The sequence below is a fragment of the Aulostomus chinensis genome, chromosome 7 (genome assembly GCF_037954235.1).
Source record: "Aulostomus chinensis isolate RoL2024-O1b breed Wild chromosome 7, RoL_Achi_v1.0, whole genome shotgun sequence".
Lineage (NCBI taxonomy): Eukaryota > Metazoa > Chordata > Actinopteri > Syngnathiformes > Aulostomidae > Aulostomus > Aulostomus chinensis.
This window is the reverse complement of record NC_141326.1, coordinates 28900533-28918463: the sequence shown is the minus strand read 5'-3', so window position 1 is coordinate 28918463 and position 17931 is coordinate 28900533. Positions and strand designations below refer to the sequence as shown.

Here is a 17931-nt window from a genome sequence, read left to right as displayed (position 1 = left end):
GACAGTGAGTTGTGGAGTGTCTAGAAACCTGAGGATTCCACCCTCAAATATAAGGAGCCACCAGGAAGACGTGTTCTTGATTCTTTGACTTGCAGTGCAATGTCAGCGATATTAAACCCCAGGGTCAAAGAAGATCGATTAACAGCTTTTATGTGATAAACAATGTACTCTTATGGAATTAAAGAGAGGAGATACGACCTCAACTCAAGACAAGACACGAACAAAGTGCAAAAGAAGTGATTTCTTTATTAATACAGGATAATACAGTAAGTATGCTTCATTTAATACACCATCTATTCAGCAACAGATAACGCGTCTTCAGATCTGTGACAGGCCATGAGATCGGCGGCGAGCTGCTACCATCTTAAGGCTGCACCAAACATTACACAGCAGTTGGGCTTGTGTGGTTGCTTCAGGACAAGTTTCAAATAATAACATAGGTTTCCGTGGAATCAGAAGCTTGAAAGTGGACGACTGTCAGAAGTGACACTGGAGCCAGAATCTTAGTCTTCACAACTACACATCAGAGGATACCCCATCGTTCCAATCATTTTGCTGTACATGTATCTGTACATCTTGGACAAGAAATAGTTTTCCGTTATATTTTCTACCACGGAGACAAAGTCGTACGTTAAGTGCAACTGCAAAGTTCCAGTGAATTTCTCAGCTCCACTGCCAGAGAACCTCAAAGAAGAAACAGACAGAAAAATCCCCGCAGATGAAATTAATAATCTGATAGAACATCTCTCCAGTGACCCCTGTACAGTTCACTTCTTGCAGGACATTTCAGTTGAATAAATGCAGAGTTAGGAAGAAACTAGTCAAACCGTAAAGCCACTCGCTGAATGTCAAAACCCACCAATGGATGAACAGAACATGTTAACCCAACATTAAATCATCGATTAGCTAGAAAATTAGCTCTCTATTGAGATGGTGTACACGTTTTCACATTAATGGAACACCCAGCATGGATCAAGTCCCACTCAATCACATCTGCATCAACAGCACTGAGACTTCCTGCCTGTGATTTGCTGCATTTGTGACTGAAAAGATGACGAACTCATAAATCTTTTATCTTTCATGACAAAGCAGGGATGAGACTGGGTTTTAGGGGAGGGAAGTACAGTACTGCTCCAGTAGATCATATCAAAATACTCTTACACCAAAGAGTAAAACAAATAAAAACAGCGCACATGAAGAGTGGTGACCAGCCAGAGAGGGAGACACCACTCCATCACCGTATAAATCATATAAAACCCTTTAGCTCAGCGCATCAGAGAGACTCGTGAATCCTGATGCCACGTTCCAAGAGGTTCTACTCGCGTCTCCTCAGCATGTTCTGAGGGAAGCAAACACGCTGGCTCACTGACTGCAGATCAGCTTGATGGTGGGAAATATTTGGGCTCTATAAACCTTGAGGGAACTCACAGGGAGCTCCGATCTCAGTCGGTCACTCCTGAAAGGTTGCGATTGGAAGATGAGGAGAGAAAAACTGCAACCTGAAGGATAGCACAACTGTGGACCGCAGATCCTGGATCCATGTTTTCCTTCTGAAGACAAAGTGCAACTGTAGGTCAACTGTGAGCCATGAACTAAAGTAGCTTTCAAATGCTGGAAACCACAGACTGACGCTTGGGGAGTTGCTTGCTGATGACTCCTGACCATGCTGGTAATTTTAGGACTTCATTTGTTTCATATTAACGGGGGGAACCCATCATCATCAATGTGCCCATGAACCCGAGTGGCGTTCAAGTGCGAGTGTGGCCACATAGCTGATGGGAGGCTGCGGCCGACCCCTCGCTCCCTGATCATGTTGGGATTCTTAGGAATTCGCCAGCGCAGGTATGTTAGGTTTGCACTCCTTGAAGAATGATGTCGTCAGACATGCAAAGCTCCATCCGGCTCCTGGGCTGCAGCATCTTTGCTATTCCTACTAACGTGACAGGCAACAAAAACTTAGATCTGCTTCCTGTTGCAAAGGTCCAGTGCACGCTGAGATGAATTCCCCTGACAACTGGCACTTGGCAATAAATACTTCTGCTTCTTAATCTAAACCCTGCTTCTCTCCTCAAATGGCGTTTAAATCAACTCAAAAACCAAAGTTGGATGTGTACTTTTGGATAATTTGTGTTAAATATGATTAAAGTCACATAACTTATTACAAACACTAATATTTAGATGGCATCACACAATTCCCATAAAGCACCACATCAACAACACAGGTTCAGAGAAGGGAGTGCAAAGAGCTACTTGGGATTTCAATGACTCAAAAGGAAACAATGAGTCATTTTCCAAAATGTAACCGAAGTAAATGAGGACTGGAAACCACACGGGTTTCATCAGTCTTGAAAATATAGTCATGTCTTTGTGCTGCAATATGTAAAGGATACTTGGTGCAGGTGGAGCTGTACTGGGTGTTAAGGCCTGTGCGGGTGGCCCGCCTCGTCGGCCAGGTTGAGGATGTAGCCAGCGATGTCATCCTCCGTAGGGAAATCTGACATTACCCAGGATTCATTGGCGGCGGTCACCTGCAGTCGACACATGGGACAGTTGCGGCTCTGCCCACTCCTACAAGCACACATGACATCGCTGAAGTTTGCACTTCTATCACTGATCATGAAGGGTTTTCATTTGCAAACCATCGCTAATTGAAACCAAGCCAAGCTTGATCGTTGCTCGTACCATTTATCAATGCACTTCTGACAGAAACTGTGTGCACAGGGAAGTATAAGGTCGGCTTTTCCATCCATGCAGATACAGCACTCCTCCTCATCCGTCAGCTGCTTGACTCTGCGTGAGAACAGGAAAGGGTTAAAGACTCCCTGACTTTATACGAGGACACTGCCGTATTTAGCAGTGGTGGAATGAAATGCTAAATGTTGGCAGCACCTAAGAGGTTTGCTGCATGGGGATTCGCCCGAGAAAAATGAATGTGATGAGAATACACGAGCTCTTCCTGCTCCATCTGGGGTTCAGACAACAGTTCTACTGGAAAAAAAGAAGTTGCAAAATCCATCATGCAATCAGCAGGTGGGACATTTCACAACTCTTCTTCTGTCCCCAGTAGTGAAGCCCCATGGGACGCTCAGGAATAAACAAGACAAAAACAGAAGAGAGAAAGAGCAGGCAGAAAAAACAACACAATTAGTCTAAAGAGGCAAACGGGTTCTACGGGTTCTACTGAGTTCCTCTAATAGATATCTTGAATTAAAAGGTCTCCAATCATGGCCGGGTCCATGGTCAACACAAACATATAGAGGCGGCCCATGGATACAGGCTGGGGAACCTCAGGAGGAATCAGGGCTGGTTAGCGCAGATGGCCTGGAGTCTGTCACTGCCTTGTTGTAACACACAGGAGCCTCTAGATGGCAGTAGCTACACATTAAGTAGCATTGGACCTGTGTGAGAGTCAACAAACGCTCTGTCAGACAGTGAACATGGCACTACCAACTAAACACATGACGTGGACCCAGACTCAAGCAGAGTCTTCATGATGCCTTCAACCGGTGGATGCAGATACACAATAAACAGCTGGAGTTCCAAACTAAGCAGCCCCGGCCTGCCACCTGCTTCCAGACTGGGTATGAGGAACAAACTGGACTAAATAGGATCAGAAAGTCTTTGAGAGTTTGAGGACAGACTGGGAAACAGATGGGAGCCTTGACAGCCTCGTCTCTGCTTCAAGGAGGGACATCAGTGTGACAGCAGGTGGGAGGCTGGTGTTTCCCTCCAGCACCTGAGAGCTCAGAGGATGTTTTTATCGCAGCTCAAACTGACGGTTCTAAATCCACATCAACATTTATCAACATAACGGTAAACCTGCTGTTTACACCTCGGATTAGTTTTGTTTTATGTGACATGCCTGTGATTATTAATACTGCAGTGTAACCTCACTGTTAATAAGCATTCACTCCTGACTAAGCTGTAGACGGCAGTTCACATATCGTTACCGCAGTAACTGTAGAATTACTTGACCGTACAACTAAACATTTAAAGACAACTTTTAACCATAAAAGTCGGGAAATGAAGAGATTATTTCAAAGCTCGTTGTGCCTCCACGAGAGGCTCGACTCCCTTCGCAGAAGCTCATGAGCCACTACTAGAATATTTATGGTAGGAGAGGGTGTTTTTGGCTGTCAGCAATACTGTCCATGGATACTTCATGCGAGTGTGTGTGTGTGTGTGTGTGCCTCATGGGTTCACACGGTGGATATTTAGTATGAAACGCTGACTGTAAATGAAACTGTGACGAGGTTGAACTGAGGTAACTACTCAGCTGGTCTTGGGGTCTGTGACTGCGTCAGCGCTGGTGTGCACTGACCTGCCCATCCACATGCTGGCCTGACAGGAGTCGGTGGTGGGGAGCTGGGCAGACGGGCCCTCAGTGGCGCCCTCTACAGTAAACACTTCAGCCGCCTGGCTCGTGATGTCCCGGTACAGCTGGATGAACTGGTACAAGTTCATGATGCGCGATGCTTCCACCATACCGTTGTCCTTGTTGATCTGGCAGCATTTAAAAAAGTTCCATGACACACCGATACACAGCATCACACTGCTGCACACTGAGGGTCACCACGGAAATCTCCTCTCATCTGAGTTTAATGATGTTTATTCCAAAGGAATAATGCAACCATCTACACAGAAGTCTAACAGGGCGGTTTCAAGGTGCCCAGAAACAAAATGTCCTGATTTGGTTCAAAACATTTCTGTTCTGAATTCTTCCTGTCCTTGAAGGTGCACCTCCAGGCTATGGCAGTTTATTTACATGCACATGAGATTCATACACTTATAAAAAACTACATTCCTTCCGCCCACATCTCCGTCTCTCTCTTTATCAGAGAAACCCTGGCGGGGGCTGATGTGTGTGTGGATAACGTTGGCTGCTCTCACCTTGGTACAGACGACCCTGACAGCCACCTTCCACAAGGCCGTGGCATCAGATCCTGGCTGCACCTCAAACAGCAAGTGCTTCTGCTGGCCAGTCGCTAATTTAGCCGTCCTGAGTGAAGCCAAGCAGAGGACGGAGAACATTTTCAGAAAGAAAAGTCATTCTTTACTGCCGTTTGTTACAGTAGGAAAAAAAAAAAAAGTTTATGCACAAACAAAACCATTTTCATCACAAAAAAAAGGAAGACAATAATCAGCATTGTGGAACGTGCTGCTCTATCATCATCAAGTCAATGTTTTTCTAGGGGTTTTTTGTTCTGATTTCTGTCATGATTCAGATAGATGTCCATGGGGGCAGCACGGTGGAGCAGTGGTCCTCCCTGTGCCCCCCATCAAGAAGGTTGTGGGTGGAGCCCCGGCTGCAGCACGGGGTCTTTCTGGGTGAGTCTCCATGTTCTCCCTGTTCCTGCTGGGTTCTCTCTGGTACTCCAGCTTCCTCCACAGTCCAAAGACATCAAGAGGGACCAGGTTAATCCAGACTCTAAATTGACCGTAGGCGTGGCTGGGAGAGCCAATGGTTGTCTGTCTGTATGTGTTGGCCCTGCCATGGACTGGTGACCTGTCCAGGGGGAAGGCTGCTGGGATGGATGGATGGATGGATGGATGGATGGATGGATGGATGGATGGATGGATGGATGGAATTCTAAAACGAATCTAAGCTGAACTTTAGATTGAACTCTGCTGATGGATGGATGAAAATTTAGAAGCATTTACATGTCTTGAAAATGGCCGATGCTAACAGAGGCTAAACAAGACTACAGACATCAAGACATAGAAAACTGAAGAAGCTAGTTGAGGTTATGTGGGAGTCACGTACCTGCGGTGAGCATGGTACTTCTAATAAATGCTTTCATGCTTCAAACATAATAAAAGTTATCTATTAATGAAGATCATCTTGCAAAACCAAATTTGTCTCATTCATTTTGTTAACTGCAAATCTTATTTTCGGCAATAATCCAAAATCCAAAGTAAAAATTGGCTTTTGGCTGAGGGTAACCATGACGATGATGATCCCCCATCGTGTTCTGGATTTCTGTCAAACGGTTAAAGAGTCATGATTAGAAATGGACATCGTGGGACTTACACATCATTAAGCTCAGCCACTCTGGCTAGAAACTCCTCGTAGGTCAGATAGCCGCTGTCTCGAACGAGCCCGGCATGCTTCACCAGTTTCTCAGGCAGACGGGTCATCACCGCCTGACCTGAGATCTGCTGACCCATCCCAGCAGCAGTGGCACTTCAAAAACTGCACCAGAAGTCTGCACCTCATTCAGGGCTGCTGAGCCTGCTGGGATTTAAACAGGTGGAGGTAAGTGGTATGTTTTGAAGTACTTTGTGTACTCAGCTCAGGCGGAGGCTGCGTTTGTACACGTTGTGCACATACCGAACATTTCCATGACTTTTCCTGACTAAATATTCACTCAGACATCTGTTTACACACAAAAATAAACAGAAATCCATGTCATTAGTTACTGGCGCATATTCAACGAAACATTCATGACGACACGAACATGTATGAAAGAACAATCAACCCTCAACACATTTTCCTCAGTGGGCTGAACTCAAACACATGCAACATACTCTCAGGGAAGTATTTGTAAAGCAAATTTTCAAGGAAAAAGGACAAAAAATACATTCGGCTCCCTTGGACAAACAGTAGAGTGTCACTGAAACAACACGGTATCATCACGACCCCCGACACATTCGAGAGCTTTCCAATGTGAAGCAGGTTTTCCAAGCTTTGTCACGCTGTGGAAATGTGACGTTTCATTTTAAAGCCTTGGAGAGAATAAAAGAAGTGGTTAAAACCCAGGAGACCGACAGAGAGCACAGCGGGCCTGCCGGGGGGCGTCACTGCTGGGTGAAGGACTGGACCAGTCCCAGGACCTGTTAGCTAATGTGAGCTGTCCGTGGAGGAACTTGCTCATGACCCAGTTCATCTGAACCGAGCGGACCTGACCGGCAGTGGAACCGTTAGCAGAAGCGATAACCAACTGGACCGAGCCTTACAATTCAACCTCCAACGGAATCAAAGAAAAGGAAAGAAAGGGAAAGGAAAATCTAATGTTCGGCGTTCTTACAGACATATTGACGGTGATAATCGAGTGTCCTCTGACCTTCAGGACGAGTCGCTGTTTATAAGTTAATAAAACCACAAAACTAGTTTGAGAAGACAGTCTCTCTCATGGGAATGTCACTATTACCTCGAGCCACAGGCGGAGTTGATCTACACCACAAATTAGCGACGTAGTTTGAGCAGCAGCTTGCTAACGACAGTTACCACGACTCTGCTTGAAACACGACACGAAAGAAGCCCGGACCTCCGTGCCGGTGTGCGTGGCCATGAAGGTCTGCGGTCGTAGGGGGAAAGACGTGTCTTACCAAAATGTCAACATGGAAGACAGCAGTTGGAGTCCACACGGCACAACAGCACCGCTGTTAGCTTCTGTCTGTTGACACTAAGACAGTCGCCGGATAGTGACGTCGTAGCCGTGCGACGTGAACGGTGGATTGGCGTCATCGCGTTTGTAAAATGTCCTATTCTTCAAACTACGTTTATTAACTTCCCCTCCTCATCATCTGAGTTCTGTATTGTCCTTTTATTAGTTGAATATATTATTATAATCATAATACTACCATGACTTCAATATAAAACACTGAAAAATAGAAGCAAAGCTAAAAAATATTCCTTTAACTGACTGTGTAAAAGGATTTCAAAGGGAAAAGTAGTGGTATTTTGTTTCCCTGCATTTTGTAACCGACTAGAGAGCCATGGAAGCATCAAGTACTCACTCCAATACGTTGCTTGAAAGGGAAAAAATGTCTGTCACTTTGACAAACAACCTTCTTTATTTTATTTTTTAAAAAGTCTTGACGATTTTCTTTTTTCCATATCATATCTTCATGTATTCTTTTCTGATTGAAGTATTCATTTCCTCTTTCTATGTCACTTGAACTGGTATAAAGTAATTGCATACTTCTTAATTGAAATTAAAAAAAGAAGAAGAAAGGAATTGTTACTGTAGATGTGTATTCTAGGTTCCTCCTGTTTGGAGCTGTGTTGCATGGGGAGAAGGGAATTTGGGGCGAGATCCATTTTAACAGCAAAAAACCCCTGAATTTTTTAAACATTGGGTGTAGCTGGGGTGACCTGGTGGAGGTATAAAGAGCTCTCTAAGTGCCCTCAAGTTGTTTTATTTGTATTTTTATCTGTATCTTATATCTGTTCCGCACACACATCGATTACTGCGCTCACTGGAGGGGGAGGGAGGGGTGGTGGTGTTGAGGCTCCGAGCCGATGGACTGAGAGTGTTTTATCCAGCCGATTGTACGTCTTCTCTGGGAGGAACAGGACGTTCCCTGATTGAAACAAGTAACCAAGAACCTTCAGAGGAAATGGTGGTTCCTTCACATCAAATCTAGACTGATCGTGTGCTTTTGTGACAGTCAGAACATCCTTGACTGCACCGTCACTGCCTGCAGAAGACATCCACGTGTTTATTCTCAAGAATGACAGGAGATTAATTCAGATTGGCTATGGGAAATTGGTGGGAGGAAGAAAGAAAAGGAGGTAGAGAATATAATGAACTGAGAAATAAGATTAAGGAGATTTCATCAGACCGGAAGGCATGAGAGCAGAGCAGACCACCTGGGGACAGATATAAGAAATCAGTGAAGGCAACAAAAAAAACAAACCGTGTGGGAAGCGAAATATGCATCAAAATCCAAGAGGCAGAAAATTCAGTGGAAGTGTTGTCTCAAAAAGTCAGAGACACACCAGATGAGCATCTGATGAAGTCAGGCACTCCGACTGAGGTTGGACGAAGTCGGCTCTCTTCTGGGGGATGAAATCATTTTGGGTTTGGCTCCATCTGCAGCCAGGCCACCTGCTATAATCTGGCAGAACCTGAGGGGGACAAACAGAGCGAAGGCTGCAAGCACAGATGACACCTTCATCCCTCTCAGACCCGAGGACGACAAACACACAACGGCTGGGCAGGGGCTCATCCTGCAAATGTCAGCGTTTGCTCTCATCACTTTAGAGAGACTGAGAGCTTTCATTTCAGGAGCTCCAGTTAAATAAAGTCAATTTTAAACTTAAATGGAATTGACTGAGCATCTAATTGTGCCCCTAAAATGTAATTATCAGCCAGAATGACAATAGGTCCCTGCCACTGGCAAATGTAAGTTAATTTAATCACAGTTAAGGTTAAATTGAGCGTCTAATTGTTACATTCAAATGTAATAACCTGTAGAAATACAGGCAGTAGAACAGTTCGCTACATCCACAGTTTGGTTTGTATCAGGGTTTTAGGATCATGGTTTGGGCTGAGCATCATTGCTGTTTTAATACCCCCCCCCCCAAAAAAAAAACAGAAAATAAAAGAAAATATCAGTTTAAGTGAAGCGTAGAAGATTAACAGCATTCTTAAAATCATTTCCAAGGACAGTAGAAGTAGTTTCAGGGCATTTCAAGCAGGGCTACGACTGGGGAAATGGGCGGAGCTAATGAGCCAAACGTGTCACTCCGTCATGTTTTAGAAATAGGAGGCTGAATTTATGAAAGCTCCTGTGCAACACTTTCATCAAGCTCCTGTCAGCAGGATGTTCTCCCCTCTCACCACCAGATGGCAGCAAAGTGTACAAAACAAAATTCATCTTTGAAGGAAATCCAAGCCCAGAATAATTCTGCGTGAAACTCAGCAGATGTTCCGAATTAATACAGGAGGCCGGCAAATGACGTGAGGCTGTTGACAAGCGTTACATGAGAAGTCCAGCTGCTGGGTCGAGTGCTGCCGCGTCTCTTAGGAGAATCAAGATCTGAGTTGGAGGCTGGTCTTCTGAAGCAGATTCATTCACCCCTCGGAGTTTGAAAGGAATCGCATGGATCTTCATTTGGAATGGGCTTGATGGCACGGTGGCTCATTTGTTTCGAATCAATAACCCAACACGGAACATCCCCTGCATTTTCTCGCCTTCTGGTTGGGAGCTGGACTTCATACGTTGGTGCTGTTTCCAGGTTTGACTTTCACCTCAAACTGAATTTTCAGTTTTGGATACTTAAAACAGATTTTTTTTTTTTTTTTTTTTTGGTGTGAAGAGGATCTGCTGTCAATAATGTTCAAACTTAGAAACTATAAGAAAGCGAGAAATCTATTTAAGCCAGGGAGAATGAATTTGAAAAAAAAAAAAAGGTGGGTTCCCATTTGGTTTCTTGAGTTTTTCTCCCCTCTGATCACTGCAAAGCAGAATTCAGGAGGTCTGAAAGCCACCTTGAAAAATGTCTGAGGTAATAAAACAACACATATCCAAGTTGTTTATTGCTGCAGCTCAAATTCAGCAATAAAAAGTTACACTTCACCCAAAAAGTGTTTTGTTCCGTGTGTGAGTTCTCATCAACAGGTGTTTGTGACCCAGGGTGCAGAAAGAGCCAGCCACGTGTATTGAGCTTGAAACCGAAGGTGACCCGCTCAACCAAGCAGCAGCGACAACTCCACTGTGCGAAACTACCCCTCAAGGGCATCGTCCAACAAAATCCATAACTCCTTTATTCAGGATGTTTGCTTTGTAGTCGCCACGCTGGTGAAAATACGTCGCTGGAATTTTTCTGCATCTGAAACAGGATTGTGAGCGCTCAAGACGACACATCGAGAGTGAATTGTTGCTTTCGAGCTTTGGTCTCGTGACAAAAGAGGACGAGGCCAGGAGAATATGATCAATTTTAGATTTTTAACCTTGGAAAATGAGGATAAGTATAAAGGCCCCACATCGTGGTTGTTCTTAACACATAAGGAGAAGTCACACTGAGAACATACAGTCTGAACCCAAGAAAACATGGATTGTGTTTAATTTCGTAAATAGCTTCCAAGCAGAAGTCCAAAACCAACTTATAGCAAACGCATCCAAATGCTGCACATACAGATGGCACGTTCACAAAGATCCTCAGTCACTTCAGTAACTGGCTCACCGGCTGTGTGGTCCATAAACTGATAGTTCTTACGATGAGCCATTCTCTCTGGCTGGCGGTCACTACAATGCGCACACACTCAATGTCAAAGCCGATCTTGTGATCCACATTGTTAACCTCAATGTTTCCAGCCTTAAATTCTCCCAGTGTGATGTAGGATGCACACTGCCTCCCCTGTTTGCTTTCCACAGACTTCTGCCCTACTTCCAGAGCACCGTGGTGAAGAATGTCATTCTGTCGGTCCTCAGTACCTGTCACAATTTTAATCCTGCTGATTTTAGTTGATTTATTAAAGATTATCATAAAGAAGTCCCCAGTGCACGGAGGCTTCCCCCAGAAGTATTCATCGACAATACTGCTGTAAGCCTTGGTGGCGTCATAGTTCTCAAAGACGTTGATGTTTGTGTAAAGGCTGGCAGGAGGGTTGTCAGGAATGTCTATGGAGTCCTCCTCAAAGTCGTCGTCTTTCAGTTTGTTCTCCGCTCCTTTGTAGGAGGAGTAGTAGCCCATGTGCTGGAACAGCGAGGGCTTGAAGCGGATCACATCCTTCTGGGCCAGCAGACCCCTGAAGTGGATGAGGAGCCAGTCGCAGGGCATTTCCTGGTAGAACATGAGGAGGAAGTGAGCCAGACGCGGCAGGTCTCTGGAGTGGTACAGCTTACCGATGTAGCCCAGCTTGGAGAACTCCAGCATCACCCAGTAGGAACCTTCTCGGGAGGTGATCACCTTCTTCAGCGCCGTCAGAAAGTTCCTGGAGCATCGCACGTCGTCTTCTAACATCATGTAGAAGTGAGAGAGGTTTGTGCAGAAGTTGAGGAGGAAAGCGTAGTCTACGTTCTGCTTGGAGCGGAAACGGACTCGGTCCTCGGGGTCATTGTAGTTCCTTTTCAACCCGTCCAGAGATGGATAGTACTCCTCTGGAGCCTGGATCACCAGGAGGCGCCCAGCTATGATGTGGTGGGAAAACTTCCTGGTGATTTCTTGTACCAGGTTCTCACACCAGACCAGGTCGAAGTCTGCCAGGTGGACCACAACCACAATCTCTTTCAGTTCCTCGTAACTGGACTGATCGAAGATGGATTTGATCGTCTCCATGAGGTAGTTCCCTCTTCTTCTCTTGACTGAAGACAGTCCAATGGTGAGATACTCTGTGAAAACAAATTATTCACATGTGCGTGAAAAGTACTTCACCATCCAATCAGTAAAATATGTTTTTAGGCCTCGACAACTACAACCGTCATGGTTTCAGTACCTACTTTTGCGTGGCAAAGGAAATCCTGCAAGGTAGCGATAGGTCACGTTAATGGTCCCCGAGAAATTGGACAGATCTCTGAACGTGTGCATGTATCTGTCAGAGCTCGCAGGATGCATCAGCGTCTCTCCAAGCTGACGTTTTTCAGCCTCCTAAATCACAACAGAGGGGGGAAAAAAACAAAAAAAATGGAAGAACGAATTCAGGCAAAGGAGTTGTTGTATTTGGGGGGAGGATATGCTGGTACCCAACACCTTAGCGGGGCGACGCCTACCAGCACATAGCCATCATCCATGTAAAGGTTCAGAAACAGCAGGAGGGTGACGAGGAAGCCGAGGAAGGGCAGCAAGGCTCGTTTCCTGAAACACCTCATCTTGTCCATGGACTTCCACATCAGCCGCATGACGCCTCACACTGCAGAATGTCACGGAAAGGAGAAAAACAGAAAATCGGCCAGAAGAAAATAAATAAAGAAGTAAAAGTTTGCCAGTCTGGCTCCTTGAAGAGTTCTGGTCGTCATGTGAAGGGTCGCTCATGTTTGAGTGTTTTGTTTCAGCTGTGGGGTTTCAGGATCGTACCATGGTGCTCCCTTTGTTTCATGTAAGTGAAAGGCTGTGAGGCACAAAACGGTGAGGAGCCAGGGTTGGTCAGAGAGCAGAGGGAGACTGCAGCTATTGAGAGTTCACCGCGAGCAGGAGCCTCTTCCCCATGACGCACGTGCCTTTTTAATAAATAACTCATTAAAGCCACTTTAATTGAAATGACTTCTAGTTGAAGTAGCGATGATAATGTCACAGCATGAGTTACTCAGACTTGACATCCAGACACAGAAGCCTGTTGATTTCAGGCTCATTATTGGATTAAGAGAAGTAATGGCTCATAATGAATCATCTCTCCGGTTAATCTAACTACGCGCACCAGTCGAGGCTTGAATTAAGAGCAGATGATGCTGCAGCACTCACAAACCCTTACAGCATCATCTCCTGACAGAAAGCCAACGGTTTCAGCCCTGCTGGGGGTGATCTTGACTCCAGCACTGACAGTATCTTCAATACAAAGAATCACCCTGCTTGCTAGCGCTCCTCTTTGGCACCTCATCTAAACACAACTGATCCCACGACGCTCTCCCTAATTCTGATATTGCATCACACAAATCGCTGCTTTCGATATGAGCTCCTCTGTGACGGGGACAATTTTGGCAGCGTCTTGTGCGCTGCTGAGCCCAATAAACAACTTAATATTCATTGTGTTATTCATTGCTCGAGTTCCATTTTAGGAGAAAAACCATCTGCCAAAGAAGTGAGCCATTTTATGTTTCTGTCACACACACACACACAAAAAAAAAGCTCCACCGTGGGTACCGAGAGATGCAGCGGCGGCAAGAGTGAGCAGAAACACAATGACATCTGTTAGTCAATATTATCAAAGTCTCTCACACACACACACACACACACACACACACACACACACACACACACACACACACACACACACACACACACAACTATTTGAAAAAGCATGTTGCAAAATCAGACATGTAGACAGTGAAAGAATACCTAGCAGAGAGAAATAATGGCCACATGCTTCCCCTGAAAGAGGAAAAGCAGCCAAGAAATTAGATTTTTGTTTGTCTTCTCCGACCAAATCTAAACAACAAACAAGGCTCCCATAGGTCACAGACATTTATATGGAAATGAAGTTATGTCTATGAATAAATAAGCACATTTGTTGGGTCTGTTTGCTCCAGTTTAAAAGGCACCGCTGCAAAGTATTTTTCTTTTTTGCAGCCTGTATACTTCAGTAAATTCATTTCCGTGACTGAAGTAATTTAGATTAGAGCCAGTACAATTACAACAGGTAGAGGTGAATACCAACGAGTGCAAAATTGTTATTCCATAGGAGGGTGTTTCTTCGCTTGAGCATGTAAGTGACAAACTTTCCAGGAAAAAAAAGAGAGATTTGTTCTGTCCACTAATCTTTTGTTTTATAAAAGTAAAGAGGGAATTCGCACAGTCGGGCAGGGAAATGTTCTGGAAGACAGAAAATAAAGGGAGAAGCTCAGATGGATCCAAATATTCCTTCCACTGATATTTCTGGGCCAAATATTAGCTTATGGTCAAATTATGCTCCTAAGTACTGTGAAGGCTTAAATGTGCTGAACCGTAGGAGAAGTGAAGTAATTGTACTAAAGTAGAAGCTGTGTTACTACAAATATGATGATGTTCTAGGGGAGAAAAAAAGCAAAACGCTCTTTTTATTCGGATCACACATGAACGATCAAGTATAGAACAAAGGTTCCCAAATAAATCACCACCTTATTTACTCCAACCACCATCTTTTCCACACTTCCACTCAAAAGCTCCTTCAGTCACAAAACTCGCAGGGAAGAACATCTCAAGGATGACTAAAGTCTGACGTAACTTCCTGTAACCGGTTCCAAAAAAGCAATTTCACACTACAAACGGAGGGCAGAAGGGTCGCGTTTGGTCGCGGTCCAGGGGATCTCCTGCTATTCTGGTGCAGACAAAAAGAGGAAGTCTGAAGATCCGAATCAAACCAGGCAGGACAGGAGCATTCATACGGTTTGCAGTGCATTTCTGTATCTAACTGTCAGTCTATGGATTTACCCAAATCAGTCCTCCAGCCCCAATTTGCATTCCACGTTTAAGTTTCCTCCTGCAGGTTCCAAACCTCCTCCAAGCGTTCTCAACGCAGATTATCACCATTTCTTAGAGGACATTCTATCACCGCAGCGCCGGGGCTAACCGCTAGCCCATCACTGATTATTCCGCAGGTTCTTTTCTTGATTAATCCAGGAATCGTTTAGTAGAAAAAGGCAAAAAGATTTGACAAACACTTATCAAAATTCCTCCACAACCCCAAGTGACACGTTCAAAATCTTTGGTAATCCAAGCGTCCGAATATAAAGACCCCTCATTCGCTGTTACTCATGAATGAGAACAACAAATCTGGCTCCAGCAAGCTGATATTTAACTTGAAAAAGAACAGATTTGGTCATCAATTATGTACAACAGGCTCTGATCCTTCCTAACCCTTGATCGACTAATCAATTATTTGTTTGAGCTCTATATTAAGACGGTTGTGATGATCTTAGCCTTGAGATGCGGTAGCGTGGGTCAGAAACCTGACGCCTCAGCATGAGCGTGACTTTGAGGCGGAGCAGCAGAGTCAACAACCCCACCTGCTTCGGAAGTCTGATTGTGCAAAATAAACGAGGGTTTCTGGTTCATTTCTTGAAATCTAACATTCATCAAGGTGCCCTTCAGCAGGGTGCTGCATCCCCCATCGCACCAGTGGGAGGAGACTGTGGTTGGACTGGGAGGATCCCTGGTGGGAAAGTGTGTAACTGTAAATGCTGAAACAGAGTCTGCCTGCTCAGCAAAACCTCCCCTGAATAAATGAATGCATGAAAAAGATGGATGGGATACTTGTTGCTGCAGACACGCGGCGGTGCGAGCCTCACTGTGGCGCATCTACACCTCAGCTGGCTCACGGTATCAAACACAGATATCTTGACAGTCTTCATGAATATTAAGGAGGAATTTCTGCTCCCAGCGCCCAGGAAGCTCTTAGCCTCGCCGCCCCTCGGTAGGATTTCCTGCTGACAAATTCAAGCCCTGAAACATCCACCCATTCAGATGTAAACGGACATTATCATTTTGTTAGCACTGCCATTAAATCCAAGGCGATCTCCAGACAATATGAGTGCTTTGCACTGCAGTGGGAAAATGACATGGTGGCACCAGACAAACAAAGTCAATTCCAGTGCGTGGTGAGCACTCAGACACCAGCACCACACCAGGAAGCCTGCGTGAGGGTAAATTTGCGATTCTTTTGACTGGCGTTGCATTCTAACTAACCTGCTACTAACCCCTGGTATGATCGGTGATACGGTCTTAAAAAAACAGACCCTGTCTTTTCTAATTGACTTGACTCTCCTCAGAACAAGGAAGCGTCCCAAAGTCCCATCAGAATAGGGTTACAGCAGCCTGCCAGGTGTTCCTCCACATAATCACCACTGTTCTGACAACAGCATGAACACGCTTGTGACAAAATTCACAACAAATGTCCTTATCGGGCTTTAACATCCATGAAGGACGTGGGTTTTCAGAGGCAGCATACCAGGGTTTTACAACTTCCTAACTTTCTTGTTTCCACCTTTGTTAACAGCCTGCAACCGAAGGCCGTCCCTCAGCATCACCTTGTACAAATAAAAGCAAGCTGAGAGGTGATGTTCCCTCAGAGTTTATCAAAGTTCAACATCAACTGGAAAAGACAGAAAACATGAATGTCTGGGAGAGTTTCAGCTCCGGAGTCGCTGGGATGTGGGACTGTTGGGAGCTTCTTCTTCTTCTTCTTCTTCTTTTTAAATCCCCTAAAGTTTATGAACTTCACACCTTTGGGGCGAAACTCTGTGAAAGTAACTTGATATACAACGCTCGTCTCAGTCGCCATATCCAGCTATTATTCTCCGTCTCCGTCCTGCCTCGGGGGCTTCAGGCTGAGTGCTAATGTGGGTCAAAGCACCGACTGCTGAGCAGAGTCCATCCTCATTACAGTCACCACCTCTGGGGCTGCACAAGCCTTTCATGTATGCCTTTGACCTGAAAGGTAAAAACACTGCGATGCCATTTACATGTACGGCAGGTCTGCGGCGCTCAAGTGTCGATATTTGGAGGAGCAGCCTCACATCTGCTGACGGGAAGAAGCTGCTTTACTTGCAAATCCAAAGAGCTGCGTCGCTCTCAACCTTTGTCGCTCTTCAGAGCTGCAGATTTTGTTATGCTAAAGATGATCTGTCAGTCATCCATTTTTTCCCCCCCACCACAAAACTTTATCAACAACTTTGTTTTCACCTCTCTGCACTTTTGGGTTTAGACGGCAGTTTGTTTTCTCTCTTGGTTGAAAACTCGAGAGCAAATATTAATAATGGGAGTAACGAGAGGCCAGAAGTTCTCACATTTTAAGCTGCTGCAAGCTGTTTGAGTTAATAAAGTCGGTTTACTGCAAGTCTAAAGTTACACCTCCCTCACGTGCAGAATGAATATATGCTTGTGTTTTGGCAGGATATCTCAAAAACTAATGGATGGATAATGAGGAAATGTGGAGGAAATATTTTCCAAGGAACAAGTGATTAACTTTTGGAGGCGATCTGGATCCAATCGTAGGTTCTGGATCCTGAGGACTGTACCAGGCCATTGGCAGGAGGAAGCTATTAGCAGGATTTCTCTCCTTGGCAGAGGCACTCGCTCTCTGAGAGCCCTCTGGTTTCGTTCTTTCATCACTCAAAGAGCAAACTTCGTTTCTAAGTGTAAGAAGTGAGACAGCCTTGGTGCTGCAGTGATGATGTCACGTCGCTGAGCTGCGCCAGGCAGCGTTCACGTGCACGTGTAGGACGCATACATGCAACGGCTCCTTTGGTCTCATCAAGCTGGAGCGATCACGTGCCGCTGACACGCTCCAACACAGAAACCAGATCAAAAGTGTCTCCAGTCCACAGAAACCCTGCCGCTGCAGGCCAGGTCCAACCCCTGAAGAGAACAAGATGAGCGAAATTTGCTCTTCGGCTTTTTGACAATACGGCTACAAATTTAAGTGTTGAGAAAAAAACATGAATAAACGTTAAAATTTTTTTTTTTTTTTATAAAAAGCCTTGGGCTGCACAGTGGAGCAGTGGTCCTCACTGTGGCCCCCAGCAAGAAGGTTGTGGGTGGAGCCCCGGCTGCAGCACGGGGTCTTTCTG

The 17931-nt window shown here is 45.2% G+C and overlaps 2 protein-coding genes across 12 annotated transcripts in view; both read right to left on the bottom strand.

Moving 5' to 3' along the window:
• Positions 1-222: 222 nt before the first annotated feature.
• On the bottom strand, positions 223-7459 carry rnf141 (ring finger protein 141). 4 transcript variants are annotated; one of them, XM_086209758.1, is made up of 7 exons: positions 7330-7406; positions 6332-6376; positions 6032-6235; positions 4891-4999; positions 4322-4503; positions 2683-2790; positions 223-2568 (listed from the first exon to the last, which is right to left on the bottom strand). In XM_086209758.1, the coding sequence occupies exons 3-7, from the start codon at positions 6166-6168 to the stop codon at positions 2418-2420; spliced, it is 687 nt and encodes a 228-aa protein (XP_086065884.1). In that variant the 5' UTR covers positions 6169-6235; positions 6332-6376; positions 7330-7406; the 3' UTR covers positions 223-2417. The 4 variants fall into 4 exon arrangements, with proteins under 4 accessions (XP_086065884.1, XP_086065883.1, XP_086065882.1 ...); XM_086209757.1 differs by lacking the exon at positions 6332-6376 and having other exon boundaries at positions 6032-6232; positions 7330-7459; XM_086209756.1 differs by lacking the exon at positions 6332-6376 and having other exon boundaries at positions 7330-7444.
• The window catches only part of LOC147259383 (alpha-1,3-mannosyl-glycoprotein 4-beta-N-acetylglucosaminyltransferase C-like), a 49717-nt gene continuing 38137 nt past the window's right edge, over positions 6352-17931 (bottom strand). For all 8 annotated transcript variants that reach the window (XM_086209751.1, XM_086209754.1, XM_086209753.1 and 5 more), the window contains 4 exons: positions 12442-12581; positions 12172-12319; positions 8726-12063; positions 6352-6376 (listed from right to left, as the gene is read on the bottom strand). In XM_086209751.1, coding sequence (XP_086065877.1) covers positions 10895-12063; positions 12172-12319; positions 12442-12570 — 1446 coding nt within the window. In that variant the 5' untranslated portion in view covers positions 12571-12581 and the 3' untranslated portion in view covers positions 6352-6376; positions 8726-10894. The remainder of the gene's footprint in view (positions 6377-8725; positions 12064-12171; positions 12320-12441; positions 12582-17931) is intronic.